General features: G+C 39.2%; 1 protein-coding gene across 1 annotated transcript in view; it reads right to left on the minus strand.

Moving 5' to 3' along the window:
• The window catches only part of LOC306879627 (contactin-3-like), a 76,018-nt gene that overhangs the window by 37,614 nt on the left and 20,356 nt on the right, over nucleotides 1-18,048 (minus strand). Inside the window, exons 4-7 of the mRNA XM_079432731.1 lie at nucleotides 17,169-17,344; nucleotides 14,261-14,356; nucleotides 6,382-6,585; nucleotides 4,567-4,669 (exon numbers count right to left, since the gene is read on the minus strand). Coding sequence (XP_079288857.1) covers nucleotides 4,567-4,669; nucleotides 6,382-6,585; nucleotides 14,261-14,356; nucleotides 17,169-17,344 — 579 coding nt within the window. The remainder of the gene's footprint in view (nucleotides 1-4,566; nucleotides 4,670-6,381; nucleotides 6,586-14,260; nucleotides 14,357-17,168; nucleotides 17,345-18,048) is intronic.

Genomic DNA, 18,048 nt, shown 5'->3' on the forward strand with positions numbered 1-18,048 from the left:
TCTTCTCCAGCGGGGGCGGGGTTCTTTTTTGTGGGGAAGAAGGACGGATCCCTGCGTCCTTGCATCGACTACCGAGGGTTGAACAACATCACGGTAAAGAATACTTATCCTTTGCCGTTGATGTCTTCAGCCTTCGAGAGGTTGCAGGGAGCGGCTATCTTCACGAAATTGGATTTACGTAACGCTTATCATTTGGTCCGCATCAGGGAGGGGGATGAATGGAAGACTGCTTTTAACACCCCTAGGGGGCACTTTGAATATTTGGTCATGCCCTTCGGGCTGTCCAACTCCCCAGCGGTCTTCCAGGCACTCGTCAATGATGTGCTGCGAGATATGGTCGATCAATTCATATATGTTTACCTGGATGACATATTGATTTTTTCTTCATCTCTCCAGGAGCATGTGCAGCACGTCCGACGAGTGCTTCAGAGGTTGCTAGAGAATGGGCTTTTTGTCAAGGCGGAGAAATGCGCGTTTCATGCACAGTCTGTTCCATTTTTGGGATATATCGTGTCGTCCGGGGCGGTGCGCATGGATCCTGACAAAGTCAAGGCTGTGGTGGATTGGCCAAGCCCAGATTCCCGTAAGGCCCTACAGAGGTTTCTGGGTTTCGCCAACTTCTACCGGCGCTTTATTCGCAATTTCAGCCAACTAGCCGCGCCTCTGACTGCCTTGACCTCCCCCAGAACCACGTTCAGGTGGTCTAACGCAGCCGAGCTTGCGTTTACTAAACTCAAGAGCCGCTTTGTTTCGGCTCCCATCCTCATAGCCCCTGATTCCTCACGTCAGTTTGTGGTGGAGGTCGATGCGTCAGAGGTGGGGGTAGGTGCAGTTCTTTCCCAGCGCTCTTCCACGGACGGCAGGATGCATCCCTGCGCGTTTTTATCCCATCATTTATCGCCAGCCGAACGCAATTATGACATTGGTAACAGAGAGTTGTTGGCCGTCAAGCTAGCGTTGGAGGAATGGCGTCACTGGTTGGAAGGGTCAGGGGTACCTTTCATCGTCTGGACCGATCATAAGAACCTAGAATATATCAGAACTGCTAAAAGATTGAATTCCAGGCAGGCGCGGTGGGCACTTTTTTTCGGTCGTTTTGATTTTTCTCTCTCGTACCGCCCGGGTTCCAAGAACATCAAACCCGATTCTTTATCTCGTATTTTTGACAATTCCGAACGCCCGTCAACTCCCGAGTGCATTTTACCCGAGACGCTTTTCGTCTCCGCTCTGACATGGGAGGTCGAATCGAGGGTCAAGACGGCTCTAGAAGGGGTAATGCCTCCGCCCGGTTGCCCACCGAATCGATTATTTGTGCCGGAGGAATTAAGGTCTGACGTTATCCAGTGGGGCCATTGTTCCAACGTGGCTTGCCATCCAGGAGTCAATCGCACCGGGTTTTTGGTCAAGCAACGATTCTGGTGGCCGCGCATGGCTCGCGACATTCACAGTTTTGTTTTGGCTTGCTCGGTTTGTGCCACTGGTAAGACTTCCAATCGGCCCCCAGATGGGTTACTCCAACCGCTGCCTGTGCCTTCGAGACCCTGGTCCCACATCGCGCTAGATTTTGTCACCGCCCTCCCGCCCTCTCAGGGCAACACGGTTGTTTTGACCGTGGTGGACCGATTCTCGAAGGCAGCACATTTCATTCCCTTGCCCAAATTACCTTCAGCCAAGGAGACAGCGGTAACTGTCGTAGACCACGTCTTTCGCTTACATGGCCTCCCGGTAGACGTGGTCTCCGACAGGGGTCCCCAGTTTGTGTCTAAGTTTTGGCAAGAGTTCTGTAGATTACTGGGAGCGACTGTCAGTCTGTCCTCTGGGTTTCATCCCCAGAGCAATGGCCAGACCGAGAGAGCCAACCAAGATTTGGAGAGAGTGTTGCGATGTCTGGTCTCCAAGAATCCTTCCTCTTGGAGCCAGCAGCTTTCTATGGTGGAGTACGCCCACAATGCATTACCAGTGTCATCCACGGGCCTGTCTCCGTTTGAATGTAGTTTAGGGTACCAGCCACCTATTTTTCCTAGTCTGGAATCCGTAGTCGCGGTCCCCTCTGCTCACGCCTTTGTCCAGAGGTGTCACCGCACTTGGACCAGAGCCCGTGAGACTCTACTCCAAGTGGGGGCGCGCACCAAGGCCAAGGCCGATCGCCACCGGTCGAAGCCTCCCGTTTACGTCGTTGGTCAAAAAGTGTGGCTTTCTACTAAGAACATTCCTCTCCGCTCCGTCTCTAATAAGCTCGCGCCCAAATTCATTGGCCCGTTCACTGTCACCAAGATCATTAGTCCGGTGGCAGTCCGCCTCAACCTTCCTCCAGTGTACAGGAGGATTCATCCCGTCTTTCATGTGTCCAAAGTTAAACCCGTTTTTCATTCCCCTATTAACCCGCCTGCTCCGGTTCCCCCCCCGCCGCGACTCGTAGACGGGGAACCCACATATTCGGTAAACCGCATACTGGACTCTAGGCGGAGGGGACGCGGATTCCAGTACTTGGTGGACTGGGAGGGTTACGGTCCGGAGGAGAGAAGTTGGGTACCTGCGAGAGACATACTGGATCACTCTCTGATCGATGACTATAATCGACAGGTAGGAGCACCTGGGAACGCCAGGAGGCGTTCTTAGGGGAGGGGTACTGTCACGGTTCACTTACCCACGGTCTCACCTCGTCCCGTGGTTTGTCATGTGCGTGCGTGTTGTACGTGCAGGGGCGTGGCCGAGCCGTCATCCACTCACTCCCTTCAGCTGTGTCTCATCACTGAGCCAGCTGTAGCCCATTTCCTCTACCATAAATACCTCTCTCTCATTCCTCTCCTCTGCCAGATTGTTCTTGATGTCTACCCACGTACAGTGTTCCAGTCTTCTCGTCGTCATCTCGTCATCTGGTGTCCCGTCTGGTGTTCGTGGATCGGAGTTCGTGTTGGTGTCGTCGTGTCCTCGTCTCGTGTCTGGAGTTCCCCTGTCGTCGTTGGGTCTGTCTTCACCTCCACTCCACCGTGTAGCCCATCCAGTTCCTGTGTCACTCCAGTACCACAGTCCTGTCGGTGTCTCACTTCATTTCATCAATAAACCCTGTCATTTCACTTGCATCTTGTTTCCTCTTCCCTTCAGCCGATCATGACACCAAATTCATGACCTTGGTGATGCTGCCACAATATTCTACCACTACCAGCTACAGGAACTTTTTCTCATTCACAGAATTCCATCTGTGGAATTATAAGGTTAACTCCAGAATTATGGTTTAACAATGTTCGGTGAGAGGAAATCAGTTTGGCAGAAGCTTTTATCCAAAGTGGCATACACTGCATCCAAGTTATGCTTTTTATTATTATGTGCAGATCTTGCATTTACATTTATCCATTGGCAGACACTTTTATTCAAAGAATTCAAGGTATTTTATTGATCATGCATGCATTCCCTTGAAAACAAATTCATAACCTTGGCACGACTAGCACCATATTCTAACAGCTACAACTTTTTTCATTCACACAGTTTAATTTGTGATCAAAATTATGGTTTAATGTTTTTTTTTGTTAGAAATTAATACTTTTATTCAGCAAAGATGCATAAAATTTATAAAAAGTGTCAGAATTTATGTAGCAATGTCAACTTATCATTCCTAAAAAAAATCCAGAAAAAAATAAATGTTAAGCAGCACAACTGTCAACACTGAATAGATGATTCTTTAGCACCAAATCAGAATATTAGAATAATTTCTGAAGGATCATGTGACACAGAAGACTGGAGTAATGGCTGCTTAAAATTAAGCTTTGCCATCACAAAAATGTAAAATATGTTAAAATAGCAAGCAATTATTTTAAACTGTAATAATGTTTCACAGTTTTACAGTTTCTATTGTATTTTTGATCAAATAAATGCAGCTTAGGTGAACATAAGAGACTTAAACATTAAACAATCTTACTGACCCCAGACTTTTTTAGTAGATGCTTTTATCCATGCATTTAACTTGGATAACATTTGATCTGTTCATGCATTTCCTAGGACTCAAATCCACGACACACCATCCTGGCATTGCTAGCATCATGCTCTACCAGCTACAGCAACTTTGTCTGAGGAAGTGAAATTCCATAATGTTTGGAAAGAAAATCCATTTCCCCCTCATTTCGTCAAAGCTGTACCCTATTAAGAAAATCTGAGTGTGAATGGATCTGATTCACGTTAGAATCTGGGGTGACTCGCTCCTTGTATGGTGTGAAAAGCTATCATCTCCCGCTTTTTGAAAACCTGCATTACCCCCCTCTTTAAACGACTACCCTTCTGCTCTTCGTTTGAAAAGAAGCTTGCAGCTCTATTTCCACACTATTTAAGGAGTAAATATTGCGGGTCATTGCTCTCTGCAAAGCGGGCCATTATAGTGAAAGGCTCACTGTAAAAAGCTTCCGTGACAGATTGCAAATCGTATTAAGAATGAACCTGAAGTGCTGATCACAAATTCGGTGTATTTTATAACGCGGGATAAAAATAAATAACGCTAAGCAAGGGTGTGAGCTCAGGCAACAGTTTGCGGCGATAGAACGCAGACAGACGCAGGTGCATGTATGTTGGACTTACTTTCCCAAGGCAAAGCATTCTAGTTTCAGTGTGGATCCTTTAGCAGCTGGAATGGTGTCGGGGAAATGAAGCTCTATTTTGGGCTCGTACTCTCCCATCGCTCCTGCCATGGGCAGACAATACAGCACAGATGCATACGGCATTGTCATTCATGATTTATGATATACAAGCTTTGTACTCCAGAATACAAGCAAAACAACAACAAATGGCAAAACACAAAGACCTGTCAATGAGCAGGGAAACTGAGAAGATTGTGCCAAAAATACAGAGACATGTTATTAAAGATTTATGGAACACACATAATAAAAACAGGATCCATCTCAAATGGAAATGTGGCCTCCTTTGAGGCATTGTCAAGGGTGCAGGTTAGTGTTCTTAAAAGAGGCAGTTTAGCTTTCAAGACAGTGGCATAAATACATCTCTGGCATTTACTATGAACATCTCCCTAAAAATGTCACAAGCTTCTTCGACCCAAGTGAGATATACTGTTAAAAAAATCTGTGAAATATATGGTAATAAAACAAATAAACAAAACAGACAGCTATGGTTGGCAGAAGTTTACTGTGAAAAAAAAATATGGTGCCAACATGTTTTAGAGACGGAACTTAAATTTACAGATTACACATTTATATTTTTTTATTAAAAAAATGTAAATATAATGCCAAATATTAACATTTATTTTTTACCTTTAAATGTACTGAAAGCACCATAAAACACAGGTGGTAAATACTGTATAAAACCACATAATTAAAGGTTATGGCGAGTACCTATGACGAGTACTCATATGTAGAAGGTGTCATACACACAAACACAAAACATCATCATGATAACAAACATGACCCCAAAATAATGCAACATTTTATAACATAAGATGTAACAAAAAACCTAATGTACGTATTTGATGAGGAAAAAAAACTAAGAGGAAACAATTATTTCAATCATTCTAAGGATGTCAATTTTCATTTTTCACTGTGAACTACAAGATGCCTTGTTCTTTTTCACTTCCAAAAAATGTAAATGTAACAGTATTTTACTGAAAAATTACATGAAATGTCCAATTACATCTATTACAGTTTTTCGTATAGAGGCCTGTTCACATCAGGGTGGACAACTATAAAGATAACGATAACTATATATTAGTGTCCACACCAATGCAAAATAACATTGTTTATTATAAGCATCTGCCGCTTTAAATTCTGTTTCAAGCAGGATGAATTCTCATTGGATGTCAATGTTTTTGTCGTTCATTGTTCAAAGTGATTCCAATGATCTTGTTCTCTGTGCCATTATCTTTATAGTTGTGGTGTGAACTATTCTTTTACATTTTCAATGATTTTTAAAACCATATCTTTATCATTTTTAGTTATCATTCTTGGTGTTAACGGCCTTAAAGGGATAGTTCACCCAAAAATGAAAATGTGTTATTAATTTGCTGTCAGTTTCTTGCACAGACAGATCTTTTCACTTCATAAGACCCCAATATATCGTCAGGAGCCACGGGTGTTAATTTTGTGTTCCTTGACTTTTTTTTTTAGTTCTCAACAACGTGCTGCCGCTGACTTTTATGAATCACCAAGGACCGCAGTTTCAGCTAAAAATCATCAGCTAAAAAGTCACCTATATCTTTGATGGCCTGAGGATTAGTAACTTAACAGCAAATTCAATTTTTTGGGAATTTACTGTTAGCAAATGAACTGGTTTTTAGCGTGGAATCTTTACAGTCGTTTAGCATTAAAAATATATATATTTTTTTTTTACAGTGTATGCTCCCATATTGTGTTAAACTGTGCAGTATTTGATGGACACCCCTCTTACCGTCATTTCTCAGAACTAAAGGTGTTGGCGAACTGAACACCGTCTCCTTGGTAATAGTGTTATTAACCACGCAGGTGTAATTCCCAACATCGGACAGTTCCACTTTAGCTATGTAGAGATTCCCCGTCTGTTGGGATACAAAGCGCCGACTGTCTTGCTGGACGAAGTGAGGGTACTCATTGAAGACCCAGGTGAATGTGAGCTCTAGAAAGATGTCAGAAACAGAGCGTTAGATCCTGACACTGACATTTATACTTTCAGAAAGGTGTTGAGCCACTTTTTTCGGTAAACTATAATCTTGGCTCAAAAGCACGTACAAAGCGTCTGCATTACACCACTCGCTTCGCGTCGGGCTGACCTCTGTAGGGCAGGTAAGGCTCAGTAAACAGAGCGACTCTTCCTTTGTGAGGCGGCAGGAAAGAGAGCGAAACAAACTAGATTAAAGCGCCTCACTGGCACTCTTATGACACATGCCCTGTCCGGCTTCACCATGGCTGGAGACGGAGGCTTCTCTGTTGGCGTCATTCATGCATGGCTGGCTCTTACTGGAAAGAGCTGAACCAAAGAAGACCGAAGGCTCTGCCACAGTGCATTAGCGTGTCATCTACAGGAGACTGAGAGGGGGAAGGGAACAGGAAAGAGAGGCTCGTGCACATGATACAACTGTTGTAAAGGTGTACAGGATGGCTGCCACTCAAAAAGTGTCCCCCCAAGACTGCGCCGCCCATCCTAAGATGGGGACACACACTGGCAGGCTGGTTGTCGTGAAGTTGAAAGCAATTCTTTATGATCAAGTTGGCCCGGGAATCCCTGCATCAGAGCACTGTTAGCTTAATAAGAAGTGATAGCTTTTCGAAGAGAGAAATTGAAATGGTTACTGAAAACACAAACATGCTATTCAGAAATACAATGGAGGGTGTCTGAAGTTAGAGGCCTCCACTGACAAAAATAGGGCAATCATGGGATACTTCACATGACCTTCACATTGCGATACTACAATATCAGAGTTATCTATATTCTATTATGGCATTTTAAGAAAGTGAGGCATAATAGAAATGCTGGAAAAATGGCCAACAGCTGGAAAAATAATGGCTGACAAGGTCAAAGTCAAGAGATACTTGCTCTGAATGTACTAAATGTGCCACCATTCTGTCTTTTATTCGATATATCCATGTTTATAAATGTGATTCATAGAATTCAGCAACAGAAAGAGCCACACGACTGAAAAGGCACATTGAAAATATATTTTGATCAAAAATACGTTTATGTAATCATCCAAAAACCTTCAGATCTTTCTAATATGCAGATTTTTTATCAATGTTGAAAAAAGTTGTGCTACTTAAACTTTTTGTGGAAACTCTGATACTCTTTTTTTCGGGATTATTTAATAAATAAAAGTTCTAACAAACAACATTTGTTTTGTAACATAGGCTAAATGTCATTACTGTCATTTTTGATCAATTTAAATTAAATAATAATGATAAGACTAAAGAGAAGAAATCTTACTGACTCCAAACATTTAAACGGTAGTGGATAGTGGATTTTAGCAGATGTGGAGCAGAGAATAAATTTGATCGCATACTATTTTTCAACATAAAACATAGCGTTACCCTGGAAAAAAGCGTTTTGAATATTACTAGAGTAGAACAATAAAGCTTCCTCTACTATGATAAAACAGGTTGGTAATAATAACCAATTTGTTTTTTTTTTTAGTTCAGCAATCTCAACAGACAGCTAGATAATGATAAAGCTTTTTTTTTATCTATCGGGAAACTGCAAATGTGGAGCAGAGAAAACTTACTTTTAAAACATTTGATCACATGCTATTTTACAACAATGAACATTCAGCATTGCTCTGGGGGAAAAATAGTTTAGATGTTTCAAATATTACTAGTGTAAAACAATACAGCTTCTTCCACAATGATAAAACAGGTTGGTAATAATAACCCATTTGTCTTTTGATTTCAATGTGCAGCCTAAATCTAAACAGATAAAGAGCAACTACTATATATTGTAATACTTAAACTTATACACAGCAAAAACTTTTATAATAGAATCAGTTGAAAATTTGCAAAGCTTAGCATTCTTGTTTGCCTTTTGCAGTGATAAAAAATTGATTACCTACTCGACTCAGAAAATGCATTCATCTAAAAAAAACATATTTCTCACTAATTGGGTTGAGACTTCAATTTCAGGTCTTTATTTCCATTTGCCTCCAGATTCAGGTCTGATTGAAAAGAAAGTGATCCAAATGAGAAAACAAATTGAAGCCAAAGAAAAGATGGCAGGATCTGCGATCCATAGTAAATGAGTTTCTTTAGAAGGTCTAATGCTAACTAGCATGCTTACTCTGAGTAAAAGGACCATCAGTGTTTCAGAAACGTGTCTCTTAACCACAAATTTCTGCCTTCTCCAGCACTTTTGAATGATTTATTTAGGCTTTTTAGTCATACTTAATCCACGTTTTCAATCGCTGGAGACATTTAAGCCAAACTTTAAAGTATTCTCATATGAAACGCTCCTCTTCTGGGTTCTCTAATTAAACAAATGCTTAATTACAGATTTATCTCAGCAAACTATAATTGCCCAGCCTATGAAACAAATTCACATCTTCTCATTTCTGACATCTCATTTGTTGCAGTAATAGTCACAACCTCTAATTGATATTGATGTCTCTCACTGCCTGGTTCTTGTTTTCACTTGGGGTCTAATGACTTCTGTCCAATTACAGCTGGTTGAATTACAACCTCAGTCTTGTCTAAGGATAGGCGCTATATGCTTAAGAGAATCACAATTAACATGCAAACATGCATTTCTGTCACTTCTGTTTCCAGCTTGTGAAACAGCATTGGAGTGTGAATTTCTACTGACCTTTATCGCACTTCTCAAACAGTAGAGTAAAAACAGCCTGTATCAATAGCCACGTTTCCACTGTCGGGCCAAAAGTGGGTGTGCTAGTGCGTGCCAGGGCCAGTCGTGTTTCCACTGCCACTTCTGGGGCTTGATCGTGCCTCATCGGTGCTTCCTCGGGGCCAATGGCCAGGGTTTTTGGCCCGACAAAAACCTTGGGCCAAAGCAGGCCAACTGGGGCTAAAGGAATGGCTATGAACAAAGGCAGGGTTTCTCCACGTCTGGAGAGCGTCAGTGCTGGGGATCATTTTATAAATTAACAACTATAACAACAGCTTTAAAGACTTTTAAAATAATTTTAGCTCAAAAATCACTTTCAGACAGCAGCGGGTGTTTGAAATAACTTCTGTTTGAGATCCGATGTGGATTATGATCACCATACAAGGCGGAAATATTTATAAATGATGCAAAAGACATTAACGTTACCATTGTAAATGGTAAATATGACCGCTTGAAGAAATCAGACGTCAGCTTCTCATTCTCTATCCCAATCGTGTATTTATTTAGTAACATACTTTATTTGTCTCGTCTCGAAACTTTAGCTCCACGTATGTCATAAAAATATAGCCTAATAATGGTTTTTGTTCAGGAGCTCCCTCTGCTACTCAGGTCATATTTTTGATGGACAAAATATAGAAATGATCATTCTTTCTGAATGTGATGTATACTGGGACTACAAATAAACAGAAACAGACTTGGCTGAATAAGTAGGGTAGGCTTTGTGTCCTCTTTCTTTTGTGAAATAATGATTCATACCACTTTATTTGTGTGTGACTTAATTTCAATCCTGATAAATTCATTCATTATGATCAATGTATCACTTAGGCTATTATTGTAAAACATAGATTCTTTTGGATTTAAATCTTTAACAAAACATGCAAATAAATGCTTGTCATTGCGCTAGTTCCAGTGACTTATTTCTGATTAGTTTTCTGATAACTTCTCTTTGTTGGTGAAATAATGGGGTTGTGTGACATTGTTCCAGAGAGGCGTGTAAAGGGTGGGTTTTAGTGAAGCTCAGCAGAGCTTCTGGTCCGACAAGGCAAACGCATCGTGATTTTGGGCTCTGTGCTACAGGTCCGAGGCTATTAGCCCTGCCCGGCCCGTTTAAAGCACTGGCTCGCACTGGCCCAACAGTGGAAAAGTGGCTAATGGAGGCGACAAGAAACGATTGTTTTTTTTGACTGTTTTTTTACAATTTAATCACGAACAGTTCATCTAAAAGCCCTACTGCAGTTTCATATAATTTCTCAGGGATGATGAAAAATAAAAAAATTGTTTCATGTTATTCAGTGGGATGAAAGGAAACATTTTATGGATTGAAGAGCAAGTACATATGTGTGTAGGCAGCACTTCACAGATTCTGACTACTTCTGAAGTCGAAAGTGAATTGTCTTTGCAACCCATTTTAGTTCCATCATTTGACATTGTGATGCAGGATATTCAATAAGAAAAAAGAAAATAGAGCAGGACTTTTGTCCATCAGGAAATGATTGGATTGTGAAATGTAGCCCAACTGAATGACTATTCTTTTCAGTATTTGGTTACTGGTTAACATTATACAATAACTTGCATGACCAAGTTTTGTTAACTAAAACTAAACTTTTAAAAATCATTTTCAGTATTTGAAAAAAACTTGAACTTTCAAAACCCTAAAAAAATAGAAATGTTGCCTTGGCAGTTAAGAGAAATTAGTTGACATACTAAAATTACTAAAATTAATCTGGAATAAAAGGCAGCAGCTATTTGCACTGTGTAAATAGGGATAGATGCTATTTACACTAAGTGCAATTAGCATATTTTCTTAGCGATGGAGTGGGCGGAGTTAGTGTAAATAGCCTTTGCCAACAAGACGGGCTATTTGCACTTAGTGTAAATTAATTTTGTTGTCAGTGCATTACAAATTAACTGGTTTTTGGATTTTTTTTGTCCCTAAGACTGACAGAAACAGATAAGGCCTAAGAGATTTCTTAAGCTATAATGCAAAAATAAATAAATAAATACTGATTGATTTTTTTCCTAGTGATTAAAGAGATGTTAAAGAGATGTTTAAAAGTCTCTCTCTCTCTCTCTCTCTCTTTCTCTCTCTCTCACCCACCTCCTCACCCTCACACTCAACACACACACTCACCCATCCCCCCACATACACAGAGCCAGAGTGACATCAGATGTCTGATAGTTTTTTAATTTTCTGCTATCCATAGTGTATTGTATATTCATGAAATTAATCATATTTCCTCAGAAAGACTTGTTCTATGTATGTAATTTTTTTTTAAGTGTTTGGAAGCTGCACTTTAAAGATACAATAAAATTACTGCTTTCTTTTTTTACTGTTACTTTAATAAATCACCATTGCCACACTGTTCAAGATATCCTAAATCTGTTCGCAATTTAACATCTTCAGTATATTGGCATCATGTAGACAAAGTTTGGTGTGAACTAGTTGTTTTTTCTTGGCGGAGTATGAATTAATTTACAGCCTGATTTTTCCAAAAATTGACATAAAAAAATATAGCCGGCTTCCTGTTGGTCGTAGTGAGTGTAAATTAGAAAGTTGTTCGCCTTGATGAGAACAATGTATGTACCAAGTTTGGTGATTGTAGCTAAAACTAACCCCTCAACTTTTGTCAAAAGGTGGCGCTACAGAGTGCTTCCTCCATGTCCTTTTATGAGCTTTTGCCAGTGTCTATCTATCATTAATACTGATATGTTTGTTGAGTTTCATGAAAATCTAAGCATGTTATCTGCCTTAAAATCAATGGAAAGAAATATTCAAGTTTGACACGTTGCCATGGCAACAATATTTTAGATATTAATATCCCCTCAACAGTTTTACATCAGCTGTGTTTTGTCATTATTCTGATGAAGTTTGAAACAAATCGCGTAAAAGTAAGATGCTGAATTAAAAATATTTTGAAAATGACACACTTCCTGCTGCCAGTTGGTGGCGCTATAACTTTGACTCCTAATAGTCAAATCTATGTGATCGGCGTCATACAACGAACAAACCACTGAAGTTTGATCAAAATCAGACAATGTATATGGATGTTATTAGGCATTTCCTGTTTCTCATTTCTCGCCATAAATTCATCACCTCGCCACGGGTAAACCGTTCCAGATATCAAAAATCCCTTCGCAATTTAGCATCCCCAATGTCTTGAGGTCATGTTCACTGAGTTTGGTGGCAATCGTTTGGAAATCCTCAGAGGAGTATATCAAATTCCAGAGCATGTGCTTTTTAAACAGCCCTGAATAGCCAACTTCCTGTTGGGCGGAGCCTATGACATGCAGCGTGAAAGTTGTTGGGCTCAATGAAATTTATGTGTGTGCCGAGTTTCATATGAATACGTGCAAGTATGTGTAAGCTAGGGCTGCACAATTAATCGAATTTCTAATCATGATTACGATTATGGATATCACCATTACATAATCATTCAAAGCCGTAATTACAAAAATAAATAAACAATTAAAAATGCCCACTTGCATTATTCTGTGTGCTTAAGAGATGTTTGCAGCGCGTGGTTTAACAAACTCAAACACACTGGATAAAAGACATTTTGTCTAACTGATCATTGTCACTCATTGTTGTGCATGATAGATATGTTAAATGCCAAACGTGTCAAAAGCGGAACAAAATAGCGGTACTCGTTTGAAGTGCGCACCACACTTAACTTTTCTCTGCTCGCCTCAAAAGAAAACAGCACAGCACGAGCTTAAAGTGTATGTTTATTACAGTGACCAGTCACGATCGTGCACTAAACAACGCTGTGAAATCCAGTAAGAAGCACTTGAGTTTCTTACTGGAGTTCTCCAGAACAAATCATGTCTCTTTAATACTAGTTTAAAGCCAAATAAATTGGAGCAGTTATTCTCATCAACGCTGATGCAGAAAGCAGCAGAAACAGTGCAACAACGATCCAGTTAGAAGACGTTTCAATCCACAAATAACCCACATTTACCATAGTTTTACTGTAGTAACACTAACGGTAACTACTAATGGTACGGTGGCAGAAAAGTAGGATATTCTTATTGAGTATTATTATATTATTAATATACTAAATATGTTAAAGGAGTAATGGAATATAATTACATTAGTTTGTTAATTATTCTATCAGTTGATGTGGATTTGTAATTGACTGAATGTCTTTAGGCTACTGTTTTTCAAAGCAAACACCATAGAAACCTATAGTTAGGCTACTTTTTTACCATGATAATGAGGTGCTGTTGTTTTCATTATGTATAAAAAATGAGGCTGTTACAGTTTTCACAACGGTACTGTCAAATGTACATCTGCATCCCAACTCAAAAGCAATAAATGTTCAAGAAGAGTGTTTTCAGCCTTTATATATATATATATATATATATATATATATATATATATTATATAAAAATATGGCATGCAGCTTCAAACAATGGCATAAATCTGTTTAAAATAATCGTTATTAATAATCACAATTACAATCTCAAGGGAATAATCGACAATTATGATTTTTGTCATAATCGTGCAGCCCTAGTGTGAGCTATACATCAAGTTTTCTGACTGTGTTCCAGGGGGCGCCGTAGAGCCCCTGTGCCACGCCCAGGTCCCAGCCTCTGCAGCGTCCTAATGGGAGCAGATTCCAACGTGTGTGCCAATTTCCAAGAGTTTTTGAGCATGTTAAGGCCCCCCCAATAAACGGAATATTCGAAATAAAAAAAAATTAAAATAAAATAATAATCCTTAGAAAAACAAAGCTTTTAAATATAAGCTAACTGAAAATATTAATAAATAGATATAATGGTATAGAAATAATACTAAAATAACACTTCTGCAGCATAAGTGACGTCAAATGAAAAGCAATATCATTGCATAAAAAGAGCATTTTATTTAAATATTACGAAGACAAATGTTTCGTTTGACTATCCAATGAATCATTCACAATAACACATTAATAAATGGTGACTTATATATAATAAAATAGCAACTTACCTCCGGAATGCAAAGGTGTGCCACATAACAAAACAACCCCTTGGCCTTCCCTCACATTCACAGCACTTCTTGTCTGTGTTTTGACACTTTCAAGATCTGTAACAGATTAAATGTGGAATAAAATACATTTGCATGAGGCAATTATTTTGCATGCATAATGAAAACGGCATTTCATATTATAGCAAAATGAATGGTGAAGCAACGTCGACTGTAATCGTTTAGTAGCGCTCAATATTTGAGAAAGCAAAAAGAAGGAAACATAATCAGTGATTCAGAATATTCCAAAGCATACAGTGGGTATCTAACAATGCAGTCTAGTGAAACACTATGAAGGTGTATGAAAAAAGGGATGCTAACATCGCCTCCACCTACCAGCAGTAAGCCGCATCATTACCAGAGATATCTTAATCTCACCCACTGAGCCAGTAGCCTCCCTGTCAATACATGTCCACACAATTCATCCTCACAAATTAACAGGAGGAGAGGAAGTTGGCAGCCGGCTCGCATACCTGGCAAGATAAAAACCTTCTCCTTGTTTCGTGACAGAGAAGGCATTCTGTAACTGTCACCTGCTGTGCCAATTCCACACCCTTAAGCAAACAAGCCAAGAGCCAAGCTCCCCAACACAAACAATATAGAGTCAATGTGACCGATAAGACAAATTACAGAGAGGGGAAAAAACTGAAAAACAAAAGAAGCAGAAGAAAACATCAGGATTAGGGAGAGGTGGTGGAAAACAGTGGGAAAGATTAATGAGAGATTCCCCGCTGACCAAAAAGAAGTCCCACACAGCCGGGTCATACTGAGCCGTGGTGAAAGTGGAAAGAGAAGGACTTGCTCGGCTCTTAGTAACAGGATGAATGGATTAAGAGCCAAAGCGGCAGAGCCACGGGCGCTGATTAATGGTCTCTTGTGTTAAAATCTATAAGGCTGGACTCATGTGATGGCTGTAGGCCGTGTGGTAAGCCAAACATCTTCTTAGTGAATGATGATGCTTATAAATGGAAAACATTCATATATGAATGTGAAGGATGCAGAGTTGAGTGTTTATGGATTAAGTTCCATAACTCTTATTGATTCTTTCTTCTTATGAGATGGTGGAACATTCAACTTCAAAGCCCTATTCATTAAAGGCCTGAAGCTTGGCATACAACTGGTGTTCAATTTTATAAGTGTTAATAAAAAGTAAAACAGAAAAAAAAAAAAAAAAAAGAAAAGAAATAATAAAAATAAAAATCCTAAAAACTAAATTATTTGAAATAAAATAAAAACATCCACAAATAAATTTTTGATTTTTAATATATGGTTTGTTATAAAACTTGAAACCTTTACAAATATATTAACCATTAAAAAGCGTCTAGACAGCAAAAACATTTCAGTATATAACTGTTATCTGATATTGTTAATGCTTTAAATAATACAAGCGGTGAAACTGAAGAAATGAAAGCTACAAAAAAGTAAATAAAAAACCCCAAAATGATTAAGTGAAAACTAACAAAAAAAAAATTACTAAATTAAAAGGCTAATTAAAAAATAAAAAATAAACAAAAATTACAAAATGTAAAAATACAAATTAATTATTTAAAATACATCAAAACCATAATAACCATGACTGCTAAGGAATTGCTATGTGGTTGCTAAACTGTTCTAAGTGGTGATATACAAAAAATACAAATTTAAAATGCTTTTGATCATCCCATTACAATTTTATTTTTAAATAGGTTCTGCTGGTTAAAAATCTGAATAGGCTTTGAATTCTAGGGAGCTTGTGTGAGCCATGGTTTGTCAGGTCACAAATCTGCTCTGCTGCTATTGCACCCTTGAGAAAGGTACTCATTCCAAACTCGCCCCAGGAGAGGATTACCCCAATACACAGCCAATAGAAAGCCACCATGGAATAAATCTCCCAATGACAAATTTTACAGTTAAGCATGTATTTCAAACTGGATGCAGGATGCAGTTTTCAACAGCTGTCTGAAAGATAAGAAATGCCACAATGACATATTATCGAAGCCAGCGGCATTATCATCCTATTAAAATCATAATTCCCCTTTGACTAACCAATGATCAATATAGGAAATAAATGTCAAGCAAGTCCTGTTAACCAGTCCCCTGAAGTGAGATTCATTATCCCACCCATAAAGATGGGAATCTGTCTTCTAAGGGGGGCGTGGGATGCTCTGTGTATTCCCATGGTTGGATCAATTGTTAGACGGCACGAGAGTGAAGAGTCTTCGCTGTCAGAGAAAAGGAGTGCATGGTCAGGATTGCTCTCATCCCAAACAATCCTTCTCCCATCTTAAAAAACGACAAAAAAACTAAACAGATTTGAGCTTCTGATTCCTTTGATCATGCACAAGGACAGCGTTTTAAATCATCTGCACAGAGGCAAGGTGGCTATTCTCATACTTGGCAGTTTACTTTGTGAAGCAGACAGTATGGGTATTAATATGGCGAGTCAATACGCAGCGTACAAAGATGCTGTTGAAGCTGGTGACTAATGAGAATGAGTGATGGAGTTTGAAGTCAATGAAACGGTGCTTCACCCGGTGAAATTGTCACATTTGACAGCTCGTTTGATTGCTCTTTCTTCAGCAATGCCATGTGAATACCAAATACCAAAGCTGGTGCTTTTACAATATTGCTTATATATAGCCAAACGCTCCTCCAGTTTGCCACTGTTTGGACAAATCGAGCCACAAACTTGGTGTTGGTTGAGCTTATGTTGCTACGTTGGATTTAAATGTTTCAGTAAGACTTGATTTATTAAAAACAGTAATTTTGATTCATTATCTTTTATATATACAGTGGCTTTGGAAAAAAAATCATAGAATACATACAGTACATTGATAAATTGTCCAAAAACTCTAATTAAAAAAATAAATAAAATTGCTTTCACATAACTTACATGCAAACTGTAGTGTGGCTTTCCGGCTGAGAATGGTTCCACGGGTGTTGGAGGCAGTGCATTGGTAGACACCGCTGTCTTGGTCCCGATCCAGGTCGGTAATGATCAGGTTACCCCCAGACAGGCGACGCCTCTCGTCACCACGAAGATCAATGAGCGTTCCGTTTAGAGACCATCTGGAGAGACGCAAACACAATCAGGAGTGTGGTCTCCAGAGAAGCTAACTCACCAGTATTCATCACATGCATCGATCTGATGAAGCCTGCTTCATTATACAGCCAGATTCAGCATGAAACAAAGCTCATTGCTGACATTTGTTTTCCTTCTTTGTTCTTCTGCAGTACAATCTGACTAATAACTGATGAAAGCAAGCAAAACAGTGCTGTAGAATAATAAATATCTCATTATTTATTGACCTTGAAAATGTGCAATGTTTAGTTACGAGTAGGTTGGTTTTAGTTTGCAATAAAATTTCTAGGAAAAACTATGAAAGGTTCATTATTTTTCAGTTTGATTTCAATTATTTAGCTACACTTATATGTGGAATATAAAAAGATTCAACATGGAGAGTGAAGAAATAGAGCAAATTAAACACAGCAACTTGGACAGCTTGACAAAAATGCTGCTTGTTGCTAAATAATTATTTTTTACATTTCATTTTACACACAAAATGTTTGAACTTAACATTAAACCAATGTGGCATCTGCAAAAGTAATGCAATAACTTTTCTCAGAAGTTTTCTTTATCAGTTTTGTGCTTACTTTTATCCAAGTTTTTCCTTTTTTTTGAGGTATTTGACAATTTTACCTCAAGTTTAAGAGTAATCACATGTGAAGTTCATCTTATTCGCTATGGATGTGTTCCAACAACATTCAGCAAT

The sequence above is a fragment of the Barbus barbus genome (genome assembly GCF_936440315.1).
Source record: "Barbus barbus genome assembly, chromosome: 13".
Taxonomy (NCBI): Eukaryota; Metazoa; Chordata; class Actinopteri; order Cypriniformes; family Cyprinidae; genus Barbus; species Barbus barbus.